This window comes from Phoxinus phoxinus, assembly GCF_949152265.1.
Source record: "Phoxinus phoxinus genome assembly, chromosome: 12".
NCBI lineage: Eukaryota > Metazoa > Chordata > Actinopteri > Cypriniformes > Leuciscidae > Phoxinus > Phoxinus phoxinus.
The window spans coordinates 12,627,991-12,641,269 of record NC_136887.1 but is presented as its reverse complement, the minus strand read 5'-3'; the positions used below and the strand labels follow the sequence as shown (position 1 = coordinate 12,641,269).

Sequence of the window (13,279 nt, the reverse complement as noted above, 5' to 3'; positions counted from 1 at the left end):
CAATGGTAATAGTTTATGAATCAACTCTGGAAAGTTTCTTTCCTCGTTATTTTTAAATTGAGAATGGTTTAGTATATTAATAAGTTTATTAGAAATTGTATGGTTACACTTTATTTTAAGGTGCCCTTGCAGTGTAATTATACAGCGGAGTAGGATTAGGGTTTGGTTCAGGGTCAGTTGCTTGTAATTATGCATATTTATGCACATTTTATATTCTCATTTTTCTATTTTCATATTTGGTACTCCATATAATAATCCTGTATTTATTGAAAAAGCACATGTCCCAGTGTGAGCGTGCAGATCTTCACGCACCTCGGGCGCTATTGTAAATTTCATAAGAAACACAAGATGGGGTAAGTGATACTGCAATTTTCGGTAACAATCTGATACCAAGTAAATACAGGGCCAGTATCGCCGATACCAATACCAATACTTTTTCATTTTAAAAGCAAAATTGTAGAAGTCTTTCATTTTAAAAGCATGCACTTGAACTTGTATTCACTTTCCTGTGTTAGAGCAGTGTGTCATGATTTATGAGGTGAATGCATCATTAATATGCTAAATCTGAATATGTTTGCATGTCTACTAATTTTTTGTCATTTGTGCTCTCAACCCACCTGTCAGTGACTTTTACCAATCTACCCTAATTATAGTAAATGTACTATTGTACACTAGCCTACTGTTGAAAAGTTTGGGGTCTGTAAGATTGTTAATTCTCTTCTGCATTTATTTGATCAAAAATACAGTAAAAACTGTAATATTACAATTTAACATGGGCTATCTGTTTTCTATGTCATAGTAAACTGTAATTTATTCACGTGATCAAAGCTGAATTTTCGGCACCATTACTCATGATGAGAATTCATTTTAATAAGCTGATTTGCAGCTCAGGAAACATTTCTTATTATTATCAATGTTGAAAACAGTTTCATATTTTTGTGGAAACCATGATACATTTTATGCAGAATTATTTGATGAACAAAGTTGAAAGAACAGCATTTATATCAAGTAAAAATTTATAACAGTGTAAAACCCTTGAGTGTCACTTTTGATCAATTTAATGCATCGATCCTTGTTGAAAAAAAAAATTAGACCACGCCCCCAACTATAACTAGATGCCGACTGTATGAATTGTGCACATCGTTTTTTGTGTGTTTCTTTTCTCAACTATCAGAAGTCGTGTGCTCGTCCGGCATAAGGATGTCTGTTCACAACGTTGCCTCGAGAAGTTCGGAAAAGCTGCTGTACTTTGGGTTCTTGGTCCTGGTTCGTTCAGTCTTATGTCATGGGTTTGCTGAGGAGTTCAATCCAGGCTCTTATGATTTTGGGTCCGTTATTCTGGAACCTCTGGACGGCTTGAGAAGATACGTGGAGTCCATTGTTGGCACCCATGTGATTGAGATTTGTGTTGAGGTAAAAACATATATAGTTTGTTGTTTTGATATTTGTGAGATGATGTAAGGCTATTTATTCTACGGAAAAATGTCACTCATTTAACCATTCAACATATTGCATAGTGGCTATACGTTGCTCTTACATTAAACTGTTTCATTGAACTTTTGTTTCAAACGTTTCTCCTGAAAATAGATACAAATGTAACGTTTGCTGGATATTGAGAAAATTTTAAATATTTTAGTTCATACTGGAGACACATATTACACAGGTTTTTGCCTAAGGAGAAACACCTGAGAAACACATAAATGGTTGTTAAACATTTGTCTTCACATCTAACAGGGAATGTTCTCAGAACTTTTGTTAACGTTCTGGCAAAGTTCCCTCAAAATCATGACCAAGCGTTCTTCCAGCAACGTTAGTAAAATATTCTAGATATCTGAATATAAGTGATCTGCTCTTTTAAATTCTCAGAAAGTTTGCACAAAAACATTAGGCTATTTATTCATGGAAGGTTAAAATAAACATTCAAAAGTTTTCCATAATGTTTGCAAAATGATAAAATGGAATGTTTCCTAGGGTTCACATCACCAAGAAAAAACATTTTCAGAACATTAAAACAGAACGTTTTCTAAACATATTCTAAACACTAGCAAAACATTCTTAGAACATTTCTGTTAGCTGGGTTACTGAATTCTGGTTACCTTGTAACTGAACCTTCACTAATGAATGCGTATACTTTTGGTTTGTGGTATTCACGGTTCTCTCCCTACTTTTATCTCTCTCTCATGCCATCCCTCTTCTTGTTAATCCTTCTTTAACCCCTTCCTCTCCTCCACTCATCCTTTGGCCTAATTTCCTCTGCTTGTGTCCCCCTCACCCACCTCTCTTTGACCCAGAATGCTGTGTTGTACCTTGACTCAGTGTTTGGCCCAGAGAACATCTATTCTGTTGCAATGGTAAGAACAAGTAAAAAAGTGTCAGAGCTCGTGTCCCACGGACTGATTTGTTCACTTGCTTTCACACGTGCACTGCTCATCCTTGTGTTCAGCCTGTTTTATGCTTCTGCGTCGAATCGACGGCGTACCCCCGCAGACCCCTCTCCGACCCTTCCGCCGTAGCTCGATGTCCCCACAACAACAGACCGGCGTGCAACAAGTCTCCACTAAGTGCCTCAAACAAAACTCCTGGACATCTCTTAAAGAGTCTATGCTCGCATACTTTTGAGAATCATACGTTTAGCTGATCTTGATAAATGCTCATTGTCACTCATGTAAACACAACAGTTTTTCTTCCGCAATCACACGTCTGCGCTTTGTTTCTTGGCGGACCGAAAATAAACGCGACACTCGCGCCCCCCGGAAATCCGATAAAATTCAACCAATCAGATGACGACTTCGACATTCCTGAAGTGTTTCCAGTTAAGTGTACCATATGCATCTGACGTTTAGCCAACGTTCCGTGGGCGTGACGTCTGAGGCTGAGACTAATGGGGCCATAACGTAAGATACAAGGTAATGGAGCCTTTTATACATTGTCGTGTTTCTTAGAAATAAATATTGGACAAATTGAGTCTTTGGACGCCTCAGATGTAAAGTTATTTGCTGTCAAAGTGACGCCAAAATGAATGGGAGTCAATGGAATGCTAACAGCAGGTGAAGTTCTGCTACAATGGCGGCTCCCGGGGAGGCTTCAGTTCCCGGGCGGATGGATTACCCCCATGGCGTGCACCTCCAAAAAATTGTAACTACGCGACGAGGCGACGCACACCGCAAGGGCTGTGATTGGTCAGATTATACATCATTTCCGGAGTGTAGCTTTTCCGGTTTCCCCCTCCCGCTATACCGCCATTGTTTCAACAACGTCGTCTTTTTCTTCTGCGATTAAACATTTGCAATAAACTAATTTGTTGTTCAACGTCGATTAGCTCCAGCTGCAACAACACTCTGTCTCTTTCGCTCGCCATTGTCGGAAATGAAAAAGAGGAACCGGCGCACGGCAAAAAAAGCCCTCATAATCGAACATTAAACCTGACTAATATTACCATGAAATGCATATGCCCAACAATAAGCGAAATTATTCGTTTGATATTGACTAAATAAAAGCTTTACTACTTTGTAAATGCAAAAGCAATGATTTACCAGCCTAACATATAATTAACACAGAGCCAAATACTGTATTATGACATGACACTGTTTGTCCGGATATGTTAATTTATATCAAAAATACATCAAAAGTCCAATTCTTACATTCAATGACTTAAATTAACTCGTTCGCACTTTATATTATGCATCTTTAACTACTACGTACTTACATCCCCCGATGCAACGCTTTGCCCCATAGACATACATTGGTAAGTGCAATGATCAACAGTGATCTGTGAGTCGAGTTCAGATATAGACCGCCCTCAATGCTCACTACCTAGACACGTACTGGAACCTAACCGCTATTCTTTTCCTTAATGTTTCATTCAGTTTGTGAAAATGTTGCTGAAGTTTGTTGCTGAAGGAGCTGCCAGTGGACTGAATGTCATTGCTGTGTGTGTGTCTGAGATACTCGGAGCTATGGGAGTGAACGGTGAGTAAAGGTCATCTCGCAGGGTCTATGTAACTTGAATATGCATAACATCAAAGATAAATGTAATTCAGTGTGTAATTATCATTATAATATAAGCCACATGAAGCGTTTCTATCATCTGGCAAGCTTGAGCTGTTACATTGTAGCTTAGGCTATCGTAATGCTAATATAAAAAACTGTCACTTTGTATCTGTGGAATGACAAAAGTTTTAAGCATATCGTTCGTTGTGGTGTAACGTATCCTAGTGTTGTCAAAAATATAGATTTTTCGTTATATCGATTCTGAAATATTTCAGATACGCTTCCAATGCTGACTTTCTGCAGAATAGATAGACTATACGATACCAGCTGCTCTTTCTCTCCAACAGTGAGTTACACACAAACCCTCACTTGTTCCAGTTGCTCCGGGTGAATATTGTTGTTGTTACAGGGTTTTAATTTCGGAGTGGGATTGCGATGAATTGTACTCATTAATGCAGATTTTGTGCTCACACCCAAAAGTGTAGGCAGATAAAGCCGCCTCTCGGTACTAAATGTAGTTATTTTTCGCTGCCTATTGCGCTTAAACAGTTAAATACACACAAAATAATGTCAAAATGCCAGTCTTTGCGAGTATTCAAGTAAACACAGTCAATATGTTTTAAGTGAATGTAAAGAGTTGAGAAAGAAAACGCATGTGTAACTGTATAATGGATCAGTGCGTCAGGTCTTAAAGTGACAGCAGCCTAATAAACCTGCTGCCAAATTATGAGATAATACTAAAAATATTTTCTTTTCCCCATGGCATCAATGTCAAAATTGTGGCTAGTGTAACTTTGGAAAACCACTTAAACTTGCAAAAAAGTTAATGTCAAGCCCTGAAACTAAAAGTTTAATAATCGGTTTAATTCTATGAGAATAGTAAAAAGTATAACGATAACGAAACAGAGAAACGATATCGTTGGAATCACTTTCAGATAATTTTTTTTCTCCAGTTGACTAAACACATTTAGAGCCATTCAGAATCCAGAATTCAAGCATTTAAAATGGCAGAGGACAAAACATTCGGTTTATTATCAGCCCACACTGCAGTTATATTGTGCGTTGGTGATGCATATATTTATTAGAAATAACTAATATAGTTATTGTTATAGTTAAACTTTGGCATGTAAGGGGCTGTTCACACAGAATGTCCTTTACGGTCACTGTGATTTTGCCAAGTAAGACATGTTCATGGGTCAACACATGGGTTTCACAGACAAGGCTTAAATTAAGGGCCCCTATATGGATTTTTAAAAATGACCTTTCATGTAGTGTGTAATATAGCTCTAAGTGAATGAAAACATCCTGCAAAGTTTTAAATCTGAAAGTGCACCGTATGTTATTGTCTTTCAAAAGTAAGAGTCGACTCCGAGTCAATGAAATTAATTGTTTTTCAAACGAGTCATAAGCCGTTTCGTCTTGACGTCAAGATGTAACATTTGCATATTGCCCGCCCACTTATTGCGCGCGCAGACACCAGGGAAACTTAAACCTCAAACCGGCAGCTGATTCCTGTGGACACTGGACAGCATCATGTCGAGGAGACGCTGTGCTCTACAATGTGACGGTAAAGACATTTTTTTTTCACTGGCCAAGGACGAGCATGTGAAGAATCTGTGGTTACAATTCATCATTACCACGATACCACAGCAGTATAATCCTAAACTTTTGCTGTGTTCCCTTTATTTTACTGACGACTGCTTCTCAAATCTCGGAGTTCAATGCAGGATTCGCAAACCGCTTGCTCTTGAAAGACAGTGTTTAAAATACTAGTTTTGAGTTTTACATTGTGTAACTGTTAGGTCTCCTGCTAACTGGCTAACTCATGGTATCACTGTCTTAATGAAATACTTCTGCTGATCAGCGGTGGGACACTATTACATACAACTCTGTCTATTAATGCAGGTTGTCTGTCGTTCTCACTACTTTGAGGAAAGATTAAGCATGGAGCAAGATTTGTTTTACCACGCTAGAGCTCGGCTAACGTATTTGCATACATGCACTGTTATTGATACAGTTTCCACGTGTTCACCGCAATATATTACAAACATACTCGGTAAATAAATTAGTAACTTACAAGTAAAATAATCGGTTGATGGACATGCACTTGTTAATGCTGATGGTGAGGAATTGCAACATCTCATAATGTACCTCAAACTGAGTAGCGTATCACTGAAACGTCCAGCTCCAGTCGTCCCTGTGATGGAGGTTCGGGTTGAATAACTAGTTCTTCTAGCGTTTCATCATCGGACTCGCGCTCGGATTGATATGGTAAAATCGTCATTGTTTGTTACTGTGTTTAGTTTACGGTGTGGGAAGCCTCATGCACGCAGAGCTGACGTTGTTATGGCAATGGGAGTTTTTGTTTTCGACGAGTGGTGTACGCGGTAAACCAATCACAACAGACTGAGCTGTCTGGCCAATCAGAGCAGAGTAGCTCGCAGAAAGGAGGGATTTAGAGAGATTGATTCATTTGGCGAGTCGTTTAAGAATCATTGAAAATCTGGTGATGTGCCAAATCTGAAATCCTAACTCCTCCCACACTAGTTTGTGCTATAAATATAGATGCGTCTTATTGGAGGAGAGCAAAGCACCGTCCACAACATAAACCAGATAGCAACCACTCCAAATAGCTTAGAATGTAAATGTATAACAGTTTGGGAATCCCTGCAGTATCAAATGGGATACTGGGGAAAAATAGCAAATTACACAATAATAAAGACAATTCTGATAACATAGTGCTGAGAAATCACACTCATTTTCTTGAAAATGCAACATTTAATTAACATGTCCTTTTTTTCCTTCCTCTTTGTGTGTGTATTATTCAGAGACAATATCTATCACTAATTTTATCACCGAGGGAGTGTTTTCTGTGATCAAGTTTGCGGTGATCAAGTATGCTGTGCTGGCTCTGATTGGTTTCTTGCTGCTGGTCTTCCTGCTGCCCTTCCTGCTGCGGGTCACCATGAAGCTCGTGCGGGTTACCATGACGCTCGTGTGGAAAGTGTTTCGGCTGATGATCCGGGTCTTTAAAGCAGTTGTAAAGACGTGGCTGTTTAGCCACTTTTCCATTTTGCCCAAATCTACAGCGCTTGTATCTAAATGTCTAAAAAAAATGAAACCTAGCAAAAAAGCGAAATGACAGCGTTTCCATGAACCCTTATGTGCTGTTGGGGATGTTTTTATCCACTATGGGGTATTTTTGAGTCTTAATTTGGCCATAACTTTCTCCGTGTTTCAGCAAATGGATTGATTTTAGGCACATACTTGGGGAAAATGCTTTGAAAATTTTCAAAAACTCAAAAATACACCGTGGGCAAATTCACTACCCTTTCGTTATGTTCATGGCTGAAAACAGCCATTACTTTAAACTGCTGTAAAAATGTATCGGATAAATATATATATATATTTTTGTTGTTGTTGCATAAATCTATTAATCAACCTCAGTCCTGATCAAAACTACTAAATGTTTAAAAAAAATTCAGGATTTTAACTCTTTAATTGCCGAATTCATAAATGATGTCACTGATTTGGGGGGAAAAAACACACAAAATGACTTATTTTCAATATACCGGTAAAATGTGATTGTGGACTGGATTTTTTTTTACCTTTTATAACAGTCTTGGACATGTGAAAGATTAGAAACAACATTGGTTTTGATGCATTGTTAGTTTTTCTAACATCAGATTGTAACTTTTTCTCCCTCATTTACTGTTCGTGGCTGTTTTTGCCCCATTGACTTCCATTATAACCACATTTTTTGATGGCAAAGCCATGACACCATATAATCATGCATTTTTGATTGTTGGTGGTTTTCCCTGTTGGGAAGAGGTAAAACTTGTCATTTTTACTATTGATAACAAGGTGGCACCATTAAAGATACAATATGTAACAATTTTGTAATAAAAGATCCAAAAATCACTTGGACAGTGTGATATATTTCCTGCAGTTATGTACTTACAATATCCCAAAAGTCTCCAAAGATTTTTTTATTTCAGAGAAATTCCAAATTTAAATAATTGTCCGTCCCGGAAAAAAAGTCGCCTGTCAGTGACGCAATATCCGCTCTATGCTTGGTTTCTGCAATATCACGTGGACAAATGCGGAAGTGGTGGTTATAGCTGTTGTGTACATCATGGATCACGATTACTCTTTGGTAAGTATTGAAGTGCCAACAAAACGTAAGCGTCCATATGGGGATACACGCAGAATTTGTGACAAACGGAGGAATAAAACAAGGATAAATGACTATTATATTAATAAATATTACAGGGGGCATTATGTATTAATATATACTTTATTATAACAGGATAATGTTCACAGAACGTTGAAATTATGAACATGAAGAGATCTGTCATGGATTTGATTTTCAGATGGCACAGCATCGTCCAATCTATGGAGAGAATGAAAACGGGGGAATGAGTTTAAAGAAATAGCATTGATGACAAATATCATAAAATAAATGAAATAAGATGTTCATTTATCAAAGTATAAGTATTTTAAAGTAAGTTTTAAACATCTGTTGATATTAATCAGGTGATCTTTATGCGTCTATCTGGTTAAAGGCAATAATGGTTGTTTTAAGAAATAAAAACCATAGTTGTTAAATAAAACACATAAAATAGTGAATAAATGAAATACGATGTTAAATGATCGAGTATAAGCATTTAAAAGTTAATCTCTTAAACAGGTTGAACTAGTGTGTGTTGTGCGTCTATCTTAAAGTCACAGAACCTTAAAATCTTTCTGAGCAGATGAAATATTACGAATTAGCTCTAAAAATAAAAAGCAGTGCAGATAAATAAAATAAATGAAATAAGATGTTAAATTATGAGGTATTTTAATCTAATACATCATCGATATAAGGTCATCTTGTGGACACCACAATATACTGTCTTATACAGATAAATAAAACATGAAATAGTGAATAATAGTTCATATTATTTGAAATAAAATGTTAATTTATCAAGTATAAGTATTTTAATCTATAATATATCAGTGATGTAGGGTTATCATGTGGACGCCACAATATACTATACTGTCTTACACAGATAAATAAAACATAAAATAGTGAAAAATAGTTCATATTATTTGAAATAAGATGCTAATTTATTAAGTATAAGCATTTTAATCTAATACACGCAATATACTGTCTTACACAGATAAATAAAACATAAAATAATGAAATAAGATGTTAAATTATCAATTATAAGTTTTTTAATCTAATACATCAGTGATATAGGGTCGTCATGTGGACACCACAATATACTGACTTGCATAAATAAAACATTAAATAGGGAATAATAGTTCATATTATTGGAAATAAGATGTTAAATTATCTAGTATATTTTAAAGTTAGTTTTTAACATGTTGAAGTGAACTTACCATCGGTGAAACTAGGAGGTCTTTTTGTCTCTGGTTAAAATCACAGATCCTTGAATTTCTGAGCAGAAGAGATGTTGGCTCTCCGTTTGCTAAATTGAAAATGAAGATTGTTTCCATCATGGCACTGGCACCGCACCGGCCCTCCCCTTCCTCTCGGTGTAGTTGCTATGTATTAGCATTTGCGGTTTGTTTCAGGAAACATCAGGCAATTAAAAGATAGGCCGGTCACCTGGTGTTTTACATTCAAAGACCACAACTGTCTCCTATCATAAAATCTCCTTATCTGAAGCCTTACTGTCTGGATGTGACCATTTTGACACTTCACACGGACCAGGCTGTAAGATCAATATAATTAGATGTTTATACCAGTGTCTTCAGGAAAAAGTCAGGGGTCAAAACAAAATGGCCAGGAAGTTACATTTGATATAGCCTACTCTTATCCATTGATTGTTATAAGCTAAATCGTCCTTCCTTCCTGGGGGATCGGCCCCCCATCCTGTCTTTCTTGGAGAAAGCATGAAAAAAAAAAAAAATCAATTCTGACACCTTTTGGAGATCAGATTTATTTTTCTAAACTTATTTTTCTTTAATCTTAGAACACATTATAATAGAACACCCTTTGACTTTATGAATACACATAGGCCTATGACAGCTTAATGATTTTGTATATGTTGTACATTTATTTAAAGACTGCATGTAGGCCTACCATTTTGACACCTGTGTTTCGTTTGTGCTACCATGTATTTGCTATAACAATTTAAATATTTGAAAAAAAAATAGTTAAAATCAATTAGTGATGCAATCCTTTAAATCTTAAGTTTGACTGCATCAGAATTAAATGGATGTAAAATTATCATCATGTCAAATCAAATGTGACATTTATTTAACATGACAGAAAATACAGTAACACCAATGACACAAAGCATCACCAATGACAGACATAAGACCAAAGATCGTTATTCTTCAACCATAATTAAGTAGATGAGACTAAATTGTTACATTTGGCATATCATCTAAATGAATAGCTTTGAATAAAGTTTATCTGTAAATGGGAGTCACTGGTGTTTACAAAATGGATACTACAAGGTATCAAATCACATCTTGTCAATCATGGTAACTAAATTAAGTGTAATACATAATTATTCTAGTTTTTTTTCCATAACTGGTACAAGACCAAATAATAATAATGATCGGTTCAAGCTGACAGAACCTGGGAACCTGGAGTCAAGTCAAGATCTAAATTATAAAATCTCACGAAAGTGTGCGGAGAGGACCAACCTGCCGCCACACAAATGTCTTCCAAGAGGGCCCCTCTAAAAAGTGCTTGAGAGGAAGCCACACTTCTGGTGGAATGTGCTCTGATGCTGAGAGGTGAAGGCAAACCACGCACCTCGTAAGCCAGCGAAATAGCGTCAGTAACCCAATGGGAAATCCTCTGCTTTGATGCGGCAAGCCCGCGGCGGCCAGCACCAAAAACATACCAAGAGCTGGTTTGATTTCCTCCAACCGCCTGAGCGATCTACATACAACCTCAAAGAACGGACCGGGCAGAGCAAGTTAAGTTTCCTTTATTCCTCAAAGGCAAAAGGAGGAGGGAAGAAAGCGTTAAGGTTAACCTGAGAGCGGAACGCTGTATAAAGAACCTTGGGTACATACCCTGACCTCGGCCTCAAGGAAACCTTGACCAGGCCAGGAGCGAAGTCCATGCACGACTCACTAATAGAGAGAGCCTGTAAATCCCCTATCCACTTTAGTGAAGACAAAGCCAACAAAAGAGCAACCTTCAGGACCCTCCAGGACGATTGACAAGTCCCACGAGGGAATTCTAGGGGAGCGAGCCGGTTTTAGGCGCCTAACCCCACGCATAAAGGGCGAAACTAACCTCAGTTTACCCAGGGGAATCTCGTCCGATTCTCTATGAGCGGAAATAGCTGCGACGTATACTCGGAGAGTGGAAGCAGCCGTTCCGGAAGCAAATTTTTCCTGCAGGAATTCCAGCACTGAGCCTACTGGGCAGCTAACTGGGTTCCTATCATGTGCTAAGCACCATGCCTCGAATACTCTCCACTTGGAGGAATTCAGCCTCCTCGTCGAAGGGGCTCTAGCACTCGCGATGGTCTCTTGAACGTCGGTTGGAAGATCAAAGCTAAAAGCTAACGGCCTCTGATAGGCCAAACGTACAGCTTCCAAATGTCGGGCCCTGAATATCCTGCCCTGAAGCTGGGAAAGTAGGTCCTCCCTGACCGGGATCTCCCAGGGGGAGGATTCCAACAGAGGGATCAGCTACGAAATCCATGGCTGGGAAGGCCAGAATGGGGCTACCAGGAGGAGGTGGACTCCGCTCTCCCTCACTCTGGACAGAACCGCCTGGATCAGCTTGATGGGCGGGAAGGCATAGAGTTTCTGCATCGGCCATGGGTGGGCGAATGCATCTATCCCAAACGGAGCTGGAGGGCTCAGGGAGAACCAAAGCAGGCATTGGGACGACTCCTGAGATGCAAAGAGGTCCACTTCCGCTTTCCCGAACATCTCCCAGATCAGGGCCACCGTCTGGCGGTTCAACATCCATTCCCCCGACCTGAACTTCTGCCTCGACAGGAAATCTGCTGCGAGGTTCAGAATCCCTGGGACATGAACTGCTCTTAGAGAGAGAAACTTGCCCTGGGACCACAGGAGAAGGTGACGCGCATGCCTGTTTAGGGTGCGCGATCGTGAACCCCCCTGCCTGTTCACATGGGACACTACCGCCATATTGTCTGTTCTGACAATGACATTGTGTCCTTCGAGGAAAGGGAGAAAGTGGCAAAGAGCCAGGAAGACAGCCCTCAGTTCCAAACTGTTTATGTGCCACGAGAGGGTCTCGCCAGTCCAAACCCCACACGCTGGTCTGCCCTCGAAAACCGCTCCCCAGCCGGTCAGAGAGGCATCTGTCGTAACCATCTGGCGTCAGAATACCGCACCCATACCGACCCCTTTATGAAGGAAGAGAGGGTCCCGCCAGATCGACAGGGCGCGAAAGCAACTGCGCGACACCTTCAATAGGCGAAGGGCTGGCCCCGTGGGCCGAACCCCTGACAGCTTCATCCACCACAGAAAAGATCTCATGTGGAGCACCCCTAGAGGTAGCACAGGGGAGGCCGCGGCCATAAGACCCATAAGACCTGCGGCAGGTGCTCATGGACACATGATGGCCCAGCGCAAAGCGGGTCAGACATGTCACCAGACTGGAAATCCGTGCAGGAGCCAAACAGGCCTGCATAAGAACGGAGTCCATGCGTACCCCCAAGAAAACCGTGCTCTGAGCTGGAGTAAGAACGCTCTTCTCCGTATTTAACATCAAACCGTGAGACTGAATATGACGGAGTACAATGTCCCTGTGGTGAGTCACCAACTCTCTGGAGAGGGCTAAAAGGAGCCAATCGTCCAGGTAGCTGAGTATACGGATGCCCTGGAGCCGCAGAGGGGCCAGAGCAGCATCCATACACTTTGTGAATGTCCTTGGCGCTAGAGCGAGGCCAAAGGGGAGGACCCTGTACTGGTACACCTTTTCTACAAAGGCGAACCTGAGATACTTCCTGTGTCGCCGTACGACCTGGATGTGGAAATAAGCATCCTTGAGGTCTACTGTCACGAACCAGTCCCCCAGCCGGATTTGAGATATGATAGCCTTCAGCGTCAACATCTTGAATTTCCCTTTGTAAAGAGAGAAATTCAACCGGCGAAGATCTAGTATCGGCCGCAGGCCGCCTCCCTTCTTCAGGACCAGGAAGTAACGGCTGTAGAAGCCCTGTTCGACTTCCCCCGAAGGAATCTCCTCTATCGCCCCCTTCAGCAGAAGGGATGAAATCTCCTGCTGTAGTACAGAAGCCTGAGCGGCACTGTTGCGACAAAACTGAAGCGTGTA

At 40.0% G+C, this 13,279-nt stretch overlaps 1 protein-coding gene across 2 annotated transcripts; it reads left to right on the top strand.

Annotated features, from left to right (window-relative positions):
• The first annotated feature begins 90 nt into the window (after positions 1–90).
• LOC307008060 (uncharacterized protein) lies at positions 91–8,013 on the top strand. 2 transcript variants are annotated; one of them, XM_079630620.1, is made up of 4 exons: positions 91–1,413; positions 2,292–2,351; positions 3,867–3,969; positions 6,819–8,013. In XM_079630620.1, exons 1-4 carry the CDS (start codon positions 1,201–1,203, stop codon positions 7,130–7,132), a joined length of 690 nt encoding a protein of 229 aa, XP_079486746.1. In that variant the 5' UTR covers positions 91–1,200; the 3' UTR covers positions 7,133–8,013. The 2 variants fall into 2 exon arrangements, with proteins under 2 accessions (XP_079486746.1, XP_079486747.1); XM_079630621.1 differs by lacking the exon at positions 2,292–2,351.
• Positions 8,014–13,279: the final 5,266 nt, after the last annotated feature.

Excerpts from the sequence above, each read along its gene's own strand:
- LOC307008060 (XM_079630620.1), top strand. The coding sequence starts at position 1,201 with ATGTCTGTTCACAACGTTGCCTCGAGAAGTTCGGAAAAGCTGCTGTAC. Across the intron at positions 1,414-2,291 it reads TGATTGAGATTTGTGTTGAG|AATGCTGTGTTGTACCTTGA; the intron begins GTAAAAACATAT and ends TCTTTGACCCAG. Across the intron at positions 3,970-6,818 it reads CGGAGCTATGGGAGTGAACG|AGACAATATCTATCACTAAT; the intron begins GTGAGTAAAGGT and ends TGTATTATTCAG.